The 13,770-nt window shown below is 34.9% G+C and overlaps 1 protein-coding gene across 18 annotated transcripts in view; it reads right to left on the reverse strand.

Annotated features, from left to right (window-relative positions):
• SNX14 (sorting nexin 14) overlaps window positions 1–13,770 on the reverse strand; it is a 74,521-nt gene that overhangs the window by 6,634 nt on the left and 54,117 nt on the right. For all 18 annotated transcript variants that reach the window (XM_072736715.1, XM_072736749.1, XM_072736707.1 and 15 more), the window contains 6 exons: window positions 13,119–13,320; window positions 10,172–10,255; window positions 7,513–7,613; window positions 5,320–5,431; window positions 2,248–2,288; window positions 1,987–2,106 (listed from right to left, as the gene is read on the reverse strand). In XM_072736715.1, coding sequence (XP_072592816.1) covers window positions 1,987–2,106; window positions 2,248–2,288; window positions 5,320–5,431; window positions 7,513–7,613; window positions 10,172–10,255; window positions 13,119–13,320 — 660 coding nt within the window. The remainder of the gene's footprint in view (window positions 1–1,986; window positions 2,107–2,247; window positions 2,289–5,319; window positions 5,432–7,512; window positions 7,614–10,171; window positions 10,256–13,118; window positions 13,321–13,770) is intronic.

The following is a 13,770-nucleotide window of genomic DNA, read 5'->3' on the forward strand; positions in this document are numbered from 1 at the left end:
CTCTGCTCCTCCCCCAGCTCACACACACATGCCCTCTTTCTCTCAGATAAATAACTAAATCTTTGGGGAAAAAAAATGACTCATGCAACAAATCTGAATACTATAATCATTAAAGAAATTCGGTTGATTTTTTAAAAAGCCTTCCTACAAACAAAACTCAAGGCTTAGATGACTTTAACAACCAGTTCTATCAATTATTTAAAGAACTAGTAATTCCAATTATAACTATCAGCAAGTAGAAAAAGATTAATATAACTTTGATACTAAAACTTGACAAGGATAGAATGAGACAGAAAAATTATAAGCCAAGTCCACCCATAAACATGAATGCAACCTTCTAAAAGATATCTATGAAAAAAGCTACATTACACAATTTATTGGTGAAACAATGAAATCATGCTCTTTGTACGGCAGCTCCTAGCCATGAATGAAACAAAATCATCATTTGCAGTTAAGTGTGTAAATCTAAAAGAATTAATAGATATATTACTAAAACTAATACAAGTCTAGCAAGGTTACTGAATTTAAAAAATCAATACACAAAAGTTAACTATTTGTTTACAAAAAGAAAGTTATAAAGTGAAAAAATATTAAAGATATCTTTTACAGTAGTAATAAAACAGTGAAGTTTTTTGGGGGGAGGGGGAAGGCTGTCCTTTGAGCCCACACAACTCCCAGTGCTGAACACTATTCTGGAACTAAAGTGAGCTTCCTGTGGGCTGGAAATTTATCTTTATATTCCATTGCCTGGCACTCAATAGTTAGGTACAGGATAATATACCTGCTTAATGAATGGATTAAATATTACATAAGCCACTGAAATGAGATAAAATAAACATCAAGTCAACATAAATACATTGTATCAATTAATTTCTTGAGTATTGGAAGTTGGTGATTGACAACCTACGAAAACCACCTTAAAAATCTCCCAAATACTCACAGAGGAAGACATAGACATGGCCAACAAGCACATGAGAAAATGCTCTGCATCACTTGCCATCAGGGAAATACAAATCAAAACCACAATGAGATACCACCTCACACCAGTGAGAATGGGGAAAATTAACAAGGCAGGAAACCACAAATGTTGGAGAGGATGCGGAGAAAAGGGAACCCTCTTACACCGTTGGTGGGAATGTGAACTGGTGCAGCCACTCTGGAAAACTGTGGGGAGGTTCCTCAAAGAGTTAAAAATAGATCTGCCCTATGACCCAGCAATTGCACTGTTGGGGATTTACCCCAAAGATACAGATGCAATGAAACGCTGGGACACCTGCACCCTGATGTTTATAGCAGCAATGTCCACAATAGCCAAATTGTGGAAGGAGCCTCGGTGTCCATCGAAAGATGAATGGATAAAAAAGATGTGGTTTATGTATACAATGGAATATTACTCAGCCATTAGAGACGACAAATACCCATTTGCTTCAACGTGGATGGAACTGGAGGGTATTATGCTGAGTGAAGTAAGTTAATCGGAGAAGGACAAACATTATATGTTCTCATTCATTTGGGGAATATAAATAATAGCGAAAGGGAATATAAGGGAAGGGAGAAGAAATGTGTGGGAAATATCAGAAAGGGAGACAGAACATAAAGACTCCTAACTCTGGGAAACGAACTAGGGGTGGTAGAAGGGGAGGAGGGCGAGGGGTGGGGGTGAATGGGTGATGGGCACTTGAAGAGATGAGCACTGGGTGTTATCCTGTATGTTGGCAAACTGAACACCAATAAAAAATAAATTTATTATAAAAAAAAATCTCCCAAATACAGAAATGGGAGAAGTTTACAAATACAATTATCTAAAGAAACATTTACCCATTAAAGCAAAGATGCAAGCAACTATATAAAATCCCTCCTTACACTGTACAACTGATTTTCATATAAAGGAAATAAGTCCCATTCATTTCATTAACACATGATTCTCCGTATAATGGAAAAGTCTCAAGTAGGACAACTTCAAACTTCATAACTCTGAGGCAGTACCTTCTTGTTGTTTTCTGAAGTAGGGCTGAGGATGGTCAATTCCGGTTTACTTGGTTTAGGCTTTGGAGATTCACAAGAATTAATGAAATTCATGATGAAAGGTTCCAAATGCTGACCTTTCTGTTGTGATACAGAAATCATGGTATGCAAATTAAAAATCAAGTTATGATTTTTAATAATCATATAACCCATTAAAATTCACTGATATTTAATATACTTGTAACTATCATGTTACAGAATATACATAAATCAGTTATTCACCTCTTTCATTAGTTTTCCAGGAACAGACTTTATAATCTTCCCTGCAATTAAAAATAAAATATTAATTTTATGAAGGTATATCTCATAATTGCTTACTGTATACTTTACTAAGTAATTTTAAACACTCAATAGCCAAGTAAAAAGGAAAGTGTAAAAAATATTTATAATTTACAATTTCACATTCAACAGAAATTTACAATAAATATGGTTTTCTTAATTATTTATAGATACAACACTTAGGGTTTACTTAAAATGATACAGTGAGGTTGGAGGGGGGAAGGGAAGGGACTGAACAAGCCGTGTTGGTAACTGCTAAAATAGAGTAAGAGGTTTATTATACAAAATTCTCTTTCGTGCATATTTGAAATTTTCCACAAAAAATGTTTTCAAAAGATTTTAAACAATGATGTCTATATAAAAATATCTAAAAATATGCAAAAGTTAGCCAAACAGTTTTAAGAATTGCTACAACATTTAAATTGGCTATTTGGAGGCACCTGGGTGGGTCAGGAAGTTAAGTTCCAACTCTGGACTTTCGCTTGGGTTATGATCTTAGGGTTGTGAGATCAAGCCCCATGTCAGGCTCCACAATCAGTGTGGAGCTCATTTAAGATTCTCTCTCTCTCTCTCTCTCTCTCTCTCTCCCCCCTTCTGCCTCTCCCCATTGCTTGCACTCTTTCTCTAAAATTAAAAATAAAAAGCACTGGCTATTCAAATAGCTTATATTCTGAGTTTTAGGTTAAATATACATAATCTAATCTTGTTTGCCAAAATTTCTTGTATTTCTTTTATTTTAAAATATCTGGGACACCTGGGTGGCTCAGCGGTTGAGCATCTGCCTTTGGTTCAGGGCATGATCTTGGGGTCCAGAATCAAGTCCCACATCAGGCTCCTTGCTGGAAGCCTGCTTCTCCCTCTGTCTCTGCCTCTCTTTCTCTCTCTCTTTCTGTCTCTCATGAATAAATAAAATCTTAAAAAAAAAAAACAAACATCTTAAGATTTTCTCAAACATTAGAAATGCCTGAAAAATCATCAAAATTGATAGATGCAACTTAAATTTCTTATGGTTTAATTTAGAAAAAAAAGTAGACTTATGGCAATAGCAGGAGACATAATAACAACTTAAAATGGGAGACTGTTTTATAACATGAAAACCACCCAACCCTCTTCCCATCAGACTATTTCTCCTTTGCTATCCACATAAACTACACCTCCCTCCTCAGAACTCCCCCAAGTGCCTGGAGCACCTGGGTGGCTCAGTCAGTTAAGCGTCCAACTCTTCATTTTGGTTTGGGATGATAATCTCAAGGTCCTGGGATAGAGTCCTACATCAAGTTCCATACTCAGTGGGGAGTCTGCTTCAGGATTCTTCCTCTCCTCACCCCTCTTCTTATTCTCTCTCTCTCAAATAAATAAATAAATAAATAAATAAATAAATAAATAAATCTTAAAGAAAATAGAAGCATTCTCCAAGTTCCTTAAACTACAGAGTTTTATCCTGTTCTTTTTTGTCTCTTCTACATGCTTTTCCTGAGCCAATTTATTTGCTCAATCTGATTTAAAGTAACACTCAAATCTCTATTCCTTGCCTATCCCCTGGCCTCTCCTGCCTTACAAAAACTTCTTTACCTGGATTCTATAAACTCAACAAGTTCAGAACTACTCTTAATTTATTCCTTAATCTCAGCAAGTAACAGCATCCTCCCAATTGTTTAAATGGAACAAACAATTCTTTGATCATTTCTTCTCCATCAATCAAACTTAGTCAGCAACCAAGTCTACCCAATTCTATCTCCTAAATATTGCATAGACCCAAATATAAAATGTCTTCACATTTTCCTCTGATAAGAAAACGTCCATACAAATACCAAGCATTCTGGCTCAACTAAATGTACTGAAGAGATACATATGAGAGTCAAATGCCCACTTGCAATATTTGATTCATTTGTTTGTCTCTATATGTACTTAAGATTATATTATATAAAATATATTCAAAATAGTGTTTTACTTCCATTATTATTTTTAACAATTTTATTCAAACTTTTCCTGCTTATATTACTGTGGTCTATACTGAACTTTAACATAAAAGAAATCATGCTGTATATACTCTTCTGTGTCTTGCTTCTTTCATTCAACATCATGCTTTTAAGATTATCAGTGTTAGTTGGCAATTGAAGAAAGAAAATTATCATATGGTTTCACTCGTATGTGGAATATAAGAAATAGTGCAAGGGACCACAAGGAAAGGAGGGGGAACTGAATGGGGAAAAATCAGAGAGGAAGACAAATCATTAAAGATTCTTAAATTTGGGAAACAAACTGAAGGTTGCTGAAGGGGAAGTGGGTGGAGGGATGGGGTAACTGGGTGATGGGCATGAAAGAGGACACATGATGTGATAAGCACTAGGGACACATGATGTGATAAGCACTAGGTATTATACTATATATTGGCAAATTGAAATGAAATTTTAAAAATTAAAAAAAGATTATCAAAATTGTTGCAAATAGCTACATACTACAGGTATTCACTGCCACAGGTATTCATTTTATGAAACTACCATAATTTATGTTTACTCTACTGGTGATGAACATTTGTATTATTTCCAGTTTTGCCTATAAAAACAATGATGCTATGAACATTCTTTAATATATATAGAAGATTCTCTAGAGTATATATCTCAGAGAGGAACTGCTCATTCAGTTTCATACTAAACTGTGTTTCCTTTTTTTTTTTTAACAAAGATTTTATTTACTTATTCATGAGAGACACAGAGAGACAGAGGGAGAGACATAGGCAGAGGGAGAAACAGGTTCCATGCAGGGAGCCCGATGCGGGACTCGATCCCAGGAATCTGGGATCATGCCCTGAGCCAAAGGCAGACGCTCAACCGCTGAGCCACCCAGGCGTCCCCTAAACTGTGTTTCCAATTTATGTTCCTACTAACAGTTTTCAAGAAGTCTGTTAGAATTTGACACAAGGCTTCACTATATAAACTATTCCTCTACGTTAATCTGAAAATACTGATTATGTTCAGTTTATCCTCATATATATGATTCTTTAAACTGACTTACCAAGATTTACATCTGGTAGTATTTTATCAAGAAACTGTGTTTCCCCACCATTGGGGGAGAGAAAATCAGCCAGAAGTTGACTATTACTCAGTTCTGGATGCTGCAGAAGTTTCTTGAATGAAAAAAGAAAAAGGGGAAAAAAAGCTTAAAAATCCAAAAGGATCATCAAAACTATATTAAAATGATAAGAACGAAAACAAAAAATTTTTTAATCCTCAAAAGCTATCTTACATTCAGAATGACAAAACCACATTTGTAGAAAGAATACTGTTGCACAGCAGCTAAGAACTCAGCCTCTATGGTCAGTCATGAAAGGGTCTGAATTCTAGCTCTTCCATTTACCAGTGAGGAGTCCCTAGAAACTAAGTTCCTAAATTACAAGAGTTAGTTTCCTCATGCGTAACAGGAAGATAATACTACTTACTTTACAGAGTCGTTATATGAAGCATTTAGCACAATACGATACACAGGAAGAAGATTAAATATTAGCTAATATTGTTTCTCCATTTCTCAACTATAAAACAAGTACTACAATATCATAAAATGTTCTTGATAATTCAAAGAAGTTGGCACAAAGGGTTTTGCAGAAAACTAAATGTGGAAATGTGAAATAATTTGGAAAATCTGTTGTCTGTTCTTCTTGCAACACTATTTTCTTACAAGATAAACTGACTTTTTAAAGCCAAAATTAACCCAGTCTTACCTAATATTCTGTTTTGTAACTTGAAACAGTTTCAAAACTTTATGAGCAGAAATCTGTATAAAAATACCAGTAACTGCAACCTTTAGCTCCATATCACAGGAAAATACTCTTCTAGTATGTGGTACTCTAACTCTTAAAAAGATTTAATTCATTCCAATAATGGGTTAATGGTACAAACAAAGGCAAAGGTTAATACTACTATATATTACATTCAAATATCCTTGCAGTAGTTAAGTTATTCATATTTCAATTTTCACACGACCAAAAAACTATGTAACAAGTATTTTCTGGGTTGAAGCACTCAATGGTTCAAATACAAGAAATAAAATATAAATATCCCTTTATGCTAATAAATATTTTTTAAAAGTACTTATTTTTGACAGGGAGGCATCCAAATTTAACTGAATTAACATTTAATAAAATCTACAAAATCCCATGTCCAAAAAAAAGCGATGTAATAAAACAAAAAATGTATCTACTTTTTGGTTTTATGCACTTCATTAACGAAAGATGGTCATTAATTTTAGAGAAACCTAAATCAATTTTAGTTAAGCATCTGATTTGATTTTGGCTAACTGAACTAACAATGGAAATAACATATCAATTACATTGTTTACATAACACTGTGCCCACACTGAAAAAAAGATTTCAATTGCAAGCAGTGAATGGTAGAAAATCAGGAGATCCCAAGAAATTGGAAAAACATCTACAAACTGCAAAAGAAAAAAAAAACTAAGGAATAAAACAGGAGTTCACAAGTTCAGAAGTGCTAAACACAAAATCAAACAGGAAACAAGACAAAAGGGGCGCCTGGTTGGTTTAGTCAGTAAAGCATGCAACTCTTGATCTTGGGGTTTTAAGTTCAAGTCCCATGTTGTGGGTAGAGATTACTTAAAATAATAATAAAATTTTCTTAAAAAGACAAGAGTAACAAAAAAAACTATCCAGTATTCTTAGAATGCATTTCATCTTTTTTTTTTTTTTAGAATGTATTTCATCTTATACGTTTTTCTTTCTTTAACTTTCCACACCAAAAGTTTTAAACTAAACCCAACATAAGATTTTTCTACTTCTGAGAAAGTATCTGGTATTTCACTGGTTATCAATTTATTTTAAAGTATACTCTTTTTCTTTTGAGAGAGAGACAGATAGCACATGAGGGGGGGGGGGCAGTGGGAAAGAGAGAATATCAAGCAGGCTCTGTGCTGAGTGTGGAGCCCAATGCAGGGCTTGATCTCACAATCCTGAGATAATGACCTGAGCTGAAATCAAGAGTTGGATACTTATTAGCCAACTAAGCCACCCAGATGCCCCTATAAAGTATACCCTTAACAATAATTCTCTTCCACATGAAAAAAATATCTTAAAAGAATTTTCGAAATTCACATTGACACATATCTGTAAAACAAAATGTATTTACACAAGAGAAAAAAAGACAAATTAGAGTATGCTATGATTAGCAATGTTTTAAATAAGATGGTACTATTTACCTGTAAATATTCCTGAAACTCTTCTCTCTTTGACTTTAAGAATTCATAATTTTTGGGGCCAATGATCCTCTTGGAAGGAAGCTGGGCATCAGGAAATGTGCCTGAAATATATATATGAAAGTAATTAGCATGTTCTGCTACTATTTTATTAAAGATTTTATTTATTTATTCATGAGAGACAGAGAGAGAGACAGAGGCAGAGGCAGAGGGAGAAGCAGGCTCCATGCAGAGAGCCCAATGTGGAACTCGATCTTGGGACCACAGGATCACGATCTGAGCCGAAGGCAGATGCTAAACCACTAAACCACCCAGGCGTCCATTCTGCCACTATTTTTAAAACCTAATTTATAACTTACTAAGGCAAATTCAGGTTTACAATGTTCCCATATAGAGATGTGGCATTAACTTTTAAATAATCTTGACAAGGGGCACGTAAGTGGCTCAGTCAGTTAAGTATCTGCCTTCGGCTCAGGTCATAATCCTGGGGTCCTGGGATTGAGGCCCCACACTGGGCTCCCTATTCAGCTGGGAGCCTGCTTCTCCCTCTCCCTCTCCCACTCCCCTTGCTTGTGCTCTGTCAGGTAAATAAATAAAACCTTTTAAAAATAACTAATTAAATAATCTCAACAAAAATCCATGAGCTTCAAGTCAGAAGTCCAGACCAAAGAACCTGGATCTATTGATACCCAAAATATCACCAACTCTTCATTGGCACAGATTTATTTAAGCCTTCTATACTAGTAAAAAAAAAAGCTTCAAAAACTAATCAAGAGATTATTTTGAAGTTGGTGGGATTCTATCAGCCAAAATCTTTAAAATACCTACTCTCTCATGAGAAAAAAAGGTAGCATTTTGCCAATACTATGTAAGATTCAAAACAAAAATTAAAAACCCTGGATATGGGGCTTAGTTGGTTGAGCAACCAGCTTTTGGTTTCATCTCAGGTCATGATCTCAGGGTGGTGAGATCAAGCCCTGTATAGGGCTCCCCACTGGGCATGAAGCCTGCTCAGGATTCCCTCTCCTTCTGTCCTTCCCCTCATTCTATCTCTGTCTCTCTTTCAAAGAAATAAATAAATCTTTAAAAACAAACCACGGACATGCTTCCTCAAATCGGGCTGACTTTAGACATTTAAATGCCAGGGATGCCTGGGTGGCTCAGTTGTTGAATGTCTGCCTTTGGCTCAGGTCATGATCCCGAGGCCCTGGGATCTCAAGTCCCACATCAGGCTCCCTACGGGGGCCTGCTTCTCCTTCTTCCTAGCCTCTCTGTGTGTGTGTCTCATAAATAAATAAAATCTTTTTAAAAAATTAAGAGAGAAATCTAAATGTCAAAAAGGAAAATACTGTTGGGAATCCAATCAATGTAGGATTATATGTCTCTCATCTCTAAAATAAATCCAAAGAAAAAGTTCTCAGAGAAAGGAGGAGATAAGGATGGCATGGCACAAAACTGGCAGAGACAGAGAAAACCATTTAAAGACAAACACAAATTCAAAATATAAGCAAACAGTCTGGAGTGGGACTTTGTATTTTAAAGAAGAGTAAAAAGGTTCTTGTCCTTCTCAATTCAGAACCAACCTGAATTTGGATCAAGGATACTCCACAAAGCTTCGATAAAATGAAGATTCATGGGTGCCTGGGTGGCTCAGTAGGTTAAGTATCTGACTCTTTGGCTCAGGTCATGATCTCAGGGTTGATCTCAGCCTGCTGAGATCTCAGGGTGAGATCGAGCTCCAAGGAGCCTGCTTAAGAATCTCTCTCTCTCCTGCTTCTGCCCCTCCTCGCCCTACTTGCTCGCTCATACTCGCTCCCACTCTCTCTCACAGATTAAAGATTCAGAATACACAAATCAGACTCATCAACCTACATACAAAACGACTGTAAATACTTTGTAACTATATTGCTGATATTAACTAAAATAAGTGGATGATAAGAGAGACTGAAAGGTAAGGGGAAGAACTAAAAAAGGAGAAGTGTTCCCCTCTTTTGTTTGATCTATCCTTAACAGAAATATTACACTACAGGTTTTGTTTCCATATCTAAGAACTAAATCAAAACATTTACCATGATGCAGAGCAAACATGTTTATCAAGAAAGATGGTAAAAGAACAAAAGCAATCTGAAATGCTTGGTTTAAATTAAAATCTCTGCCACATCAGGATAAACCAAAATTAAACTGGAAAGAGAATCTTTTCTAAAATACAATTAAAGGGGGATCCCTGGGTGGTGCAGCGGTTTGGCGCCTGCCTTTGGCCCAGGGCGCGATCCTGGAGACCCGGGATCGAATCCCACATCGGGCTCCCGGTGCATGGAGCCTGCTTCTCCCTCTGCCTGTGTCTCTGCCTCTCTCTCTCTCTCTGTGACTATCATAAATAAATAATTAAAAAAAAAATAAAAAAAAATACAATTAAAGAATAGCTACCTTTTAAATATTAACATTATTTAAAAAGCAATAAATGTGCACTGTAAAAACTTTAAAAATATAAGCCAGAAATAAGATAAAAAACAGTATGTTCCTATTATGAATAGTAGTATACACAAATGTTACTGCTACATTTCCTTGGTATAATACTTAAAATCAAAAAATTAATCTAGTTCAACAGCTTCTATAAAAAAGCTAATGCTAAAATGTAATGTTTTATACAAAAGCCACATACCATGAAATTCTGTTAGTTTTGATTCAAGTACATAGAACTCTAGATATCTTCTATAGACGGACCAATGTTCAGGCTCATGCCCAACTGTAAATTGGATGAATACACAATAAATACTAAATAATTGTATAAACTATTAGATACTATTCCAGTCTTAATAATTTATTATTTCTTAACATCACATCATTAACATATTTTATCCCATATTTTAATTTTAAATTTAAGAGACTGATGCATTTTACCTATTAAGTTATCTCAATAATACATTTTTCTACAACAGAATCATAGAGCTGATAGAAATTTCAAAAAATAATAGTGATTATTTTTTAAATGTCAGAAATAAACAATGTATTTCATAAAAACTTAAAATCAATTAATTTTAGGTCCCTCAAAATTTACTAATTGTCCTGATCTAAGACAATACAGAACAGCAGTACCCAACAGAAATTTCTGCAATTTTGAAAATGTTTTATATAATCTGTATTAATACAGTAACTATTGGCCACATATAGTTACTGATCATTTGAAATGTGGCTATTCTATGTAAGGAACTAAAATGCTAATTTAATTTAATTTTAATTGGTGCACGTGGCTAGTGGCTACCAAAACTGAATAGCACAAAGTAATATTTTACAGAATGAGTCAAGTCAGACCGCCTATTCCAATCCCAGTTCCCCCATTTACTAAGTGAACTTGAACAAATAACCTCATTGTACCTTAAGTTGCTTACAATAAAAATTGTACTCGTTGCATAAAATAATACACCTAAATCACTTTTGTAGAATGCACAACACAGAAGAAGCTCCCCAAAAATGTTAACTGCTATGATATCTCATGTCATTCTAGCATAGACTTGGAAATGCAATGTACAAAGTCAACTAAGACCACAATAACCAAAAATATCACATTTAGAAAAAAACATGATACAGTCACAATCTATAGAGCAAACTGAAGTTTTTTTCTTCAACACTGGTCTTAAAGGATCTTCATCATCCCCAATTTTGGTTTTTTAAAGCTGAAAATTGCTAATTTGCTACATATGTAAAATCAAAGTAGTATTTAAATGATACACTTTATGAGATCCCTCATGGGTCATGGCTTCCTAAAAGCACATTATATTGACAGTAAAAGGCTGAGAAAAATAATCCTTAGAATACAAGTTTTAAGACTTTTTGGTTTAAACTTTATGGTTAAATTATTAAGGCAAATTTCTAAAAAATAAAGCACAAAAATGAATAATATGTGTCCAAAAGGCAAAAACAAGGTGTATTTCCAAATATTTAAAAGTATATCATACATAAACCTTTGAGAAGGAGATAAAAGTTACACATCAACATAAATTTACCTATAATAATAAGAATTCCCATCCTAAAAGTCAGAAGTTTAAAATAATTTTCTGAGAAACAAGAACAGTGTTGGAAGAGTCAGACTTTAAGTACTTAGAAGTAGCTGAACCCAGAAACTAGAGTATTTCTTTTCAATTCTTTCCAACACTTAAAATGCTAATCAGTAGAAATGGTAGACAAAAGATGCAAACAAAACTATGTTTGAAACTGAAATATGGGGCACCTGGGTGGCTCAGTCAGTTAAGCATCTGCCTTCAGGTCAGGTCATGATCCCAGGGTCCTGGGATTAAGTCCCATATGGCAAGCTCCCTGATCAGCAGGGAGTCTGCTTCTCCCTCTCCCTTTTTGCCCCTCCCCCCCTCGTGCTCTCTCCACCCCCTCAAGTAAGTAAAATCTTAAAAAAAAAGAAAAGAAACTAAAATCAGACTATAATATCAACAATGGTTTGTCTCTCCACCTATTAGAATACTAGAATACTGAGCCAGAAAAGCAACTGGCAAGACTGAATGGCAACAACAGCACAATCAAGTAGCACTGACTCCGAACCAGACAGGGTAAGACCCTGCCTGGTATTTAGTTATAATAGGAAAAATTAGGGATACTTGGGTGGCTCAGCAGTTGAGGGGCTCCCTTCAGCTCAGGGCATGATCCCAGAATTCCAGAACTGAGTTCCGCAACAGGCTCCTTGCAGGAAGCCTGCTTCTCCCTCTGCCTATGTCTCTGCCTTTCTCTGTGTCTCTCATGAACAAATAGATTAAAAATAATAACAGGAAAAATCATAGATAACTACTCTGAGCATTATTCCTTTCCCATTTCTACATTTTATTTCTTGAAATAGGATTAGCTTCTAAGAAAAAATTTAAAAACCTATTATTTTTTGAAAAACAAATAAGGAAGTTATTAGCACTGACCCTCATGCTAACACTCGGTCAGTCACTCCTCTCTCAAAACCATTTCCTAACATGACCACTTTTTTTTTTCCTTCTTTTTCCTGAGCTCAACTTCATTTTTCTATCATTCCCAAAATGTGTACAACTTTGATGTGCTTTTGTTTACACTGGGTGCCCTACTTCTTGGACAAATACCAGGGTAGTGACTGTTACCTTGCTATGGATGCTATTTACCTCCTGTCTGTATTAGTTCACACCTGACACCACCAAATGAACACAAACATGAAGAAAACTTGTCAAATTGTGTTTTATTATATTTTTATAAATTCTAATTATCCCACAACAATGGAGGAGGAGAAACGCTGTCTTAATGAAATTGGTATAATATCCGATATACTGCTATACGTGTTACTCATAGTCAGTTAAGAATAATGGTTAATGATGATGGCAGCAAAACCTTTATTAAAAGAATGTTACATAAAATGCCTTGCTGCATTGTCAGGTGTTGCACAGGCGTCTACTCAATATGTATTGGTTGAACAAATTAATTAAGTGGTACTAGAGATAACCTAGGAAAGCCTAAGGTTTCATTCTACTTTCTGTTCAGACACTTACCTTTCAGATGTGCAGTTAGAAATGGCAAAATATTTATCATTCCTGATAAATACAGACTAATTAGCATCTTTTAAGAAAGGTATTCATAAAAATTCCTACCTGCTCTTCTATCATTTCTTTCAACATCTATACAGAATACAGGTATTCTCTCCTTTTTCTCTTTCCTTTCAGAGGAAGGATCTTCAAAAAAGTCCACATATGGAATGCTAATTTTCCACGCAGCAAGGTTTCGGGGAGTATTAGGTGTGCTCACAGCTTCCACTGGAGAATCATCTTCCATTACAACAATACCTTCTTCAATCTGGAAAAAAATCATTAGGAAAAATTAAGTGTTTCCAGGTCCTTCAGGCCTATAGTATACAAGATACAACTATAAAAAATATGTCCATATAAATTCCATAATTTTCTACAAAACTTTTGAAATTAGGTGACACCAAATTTTCTACTAAAAATATAGAGAAAAAATTTAAAATAACAAGTTACTAACATCAACTCCAGGTTTTATTACATCTAGATATGAAAATTGCATAGAAAAGAGAAAATAGGCACTTCAGAGATTAAAGATACTGAAAACACACAAATATAGAAAATATTTAACTTTGGTAATAAGTAAAAAGTACTGATATTTTTCATTCTGACAATATGCATTTAGAAAAAGTCATAAAACAGTTTTAACTACAGATGGTCACTGATTTATGATAGTTCAACTTTACTAGATGCAAAAGCGATATGCATTCAGTAGAAACTGTAC

The sequence above is a fragment of the Vulpes vulpes genome, chromosome 1 (genome assembly GCF_048418805.1).
Source record: "Vulpes vulpes isolate BD-2025 chromosome 1, VulVul3, whole genome shotgun sequence".
Classification (NCBI taxonomy): Eukaryota; Metazoa; Chordata; class Mammalia; order Carnivora; family Canidae; genus Vulpes; species Vulpes vulpes.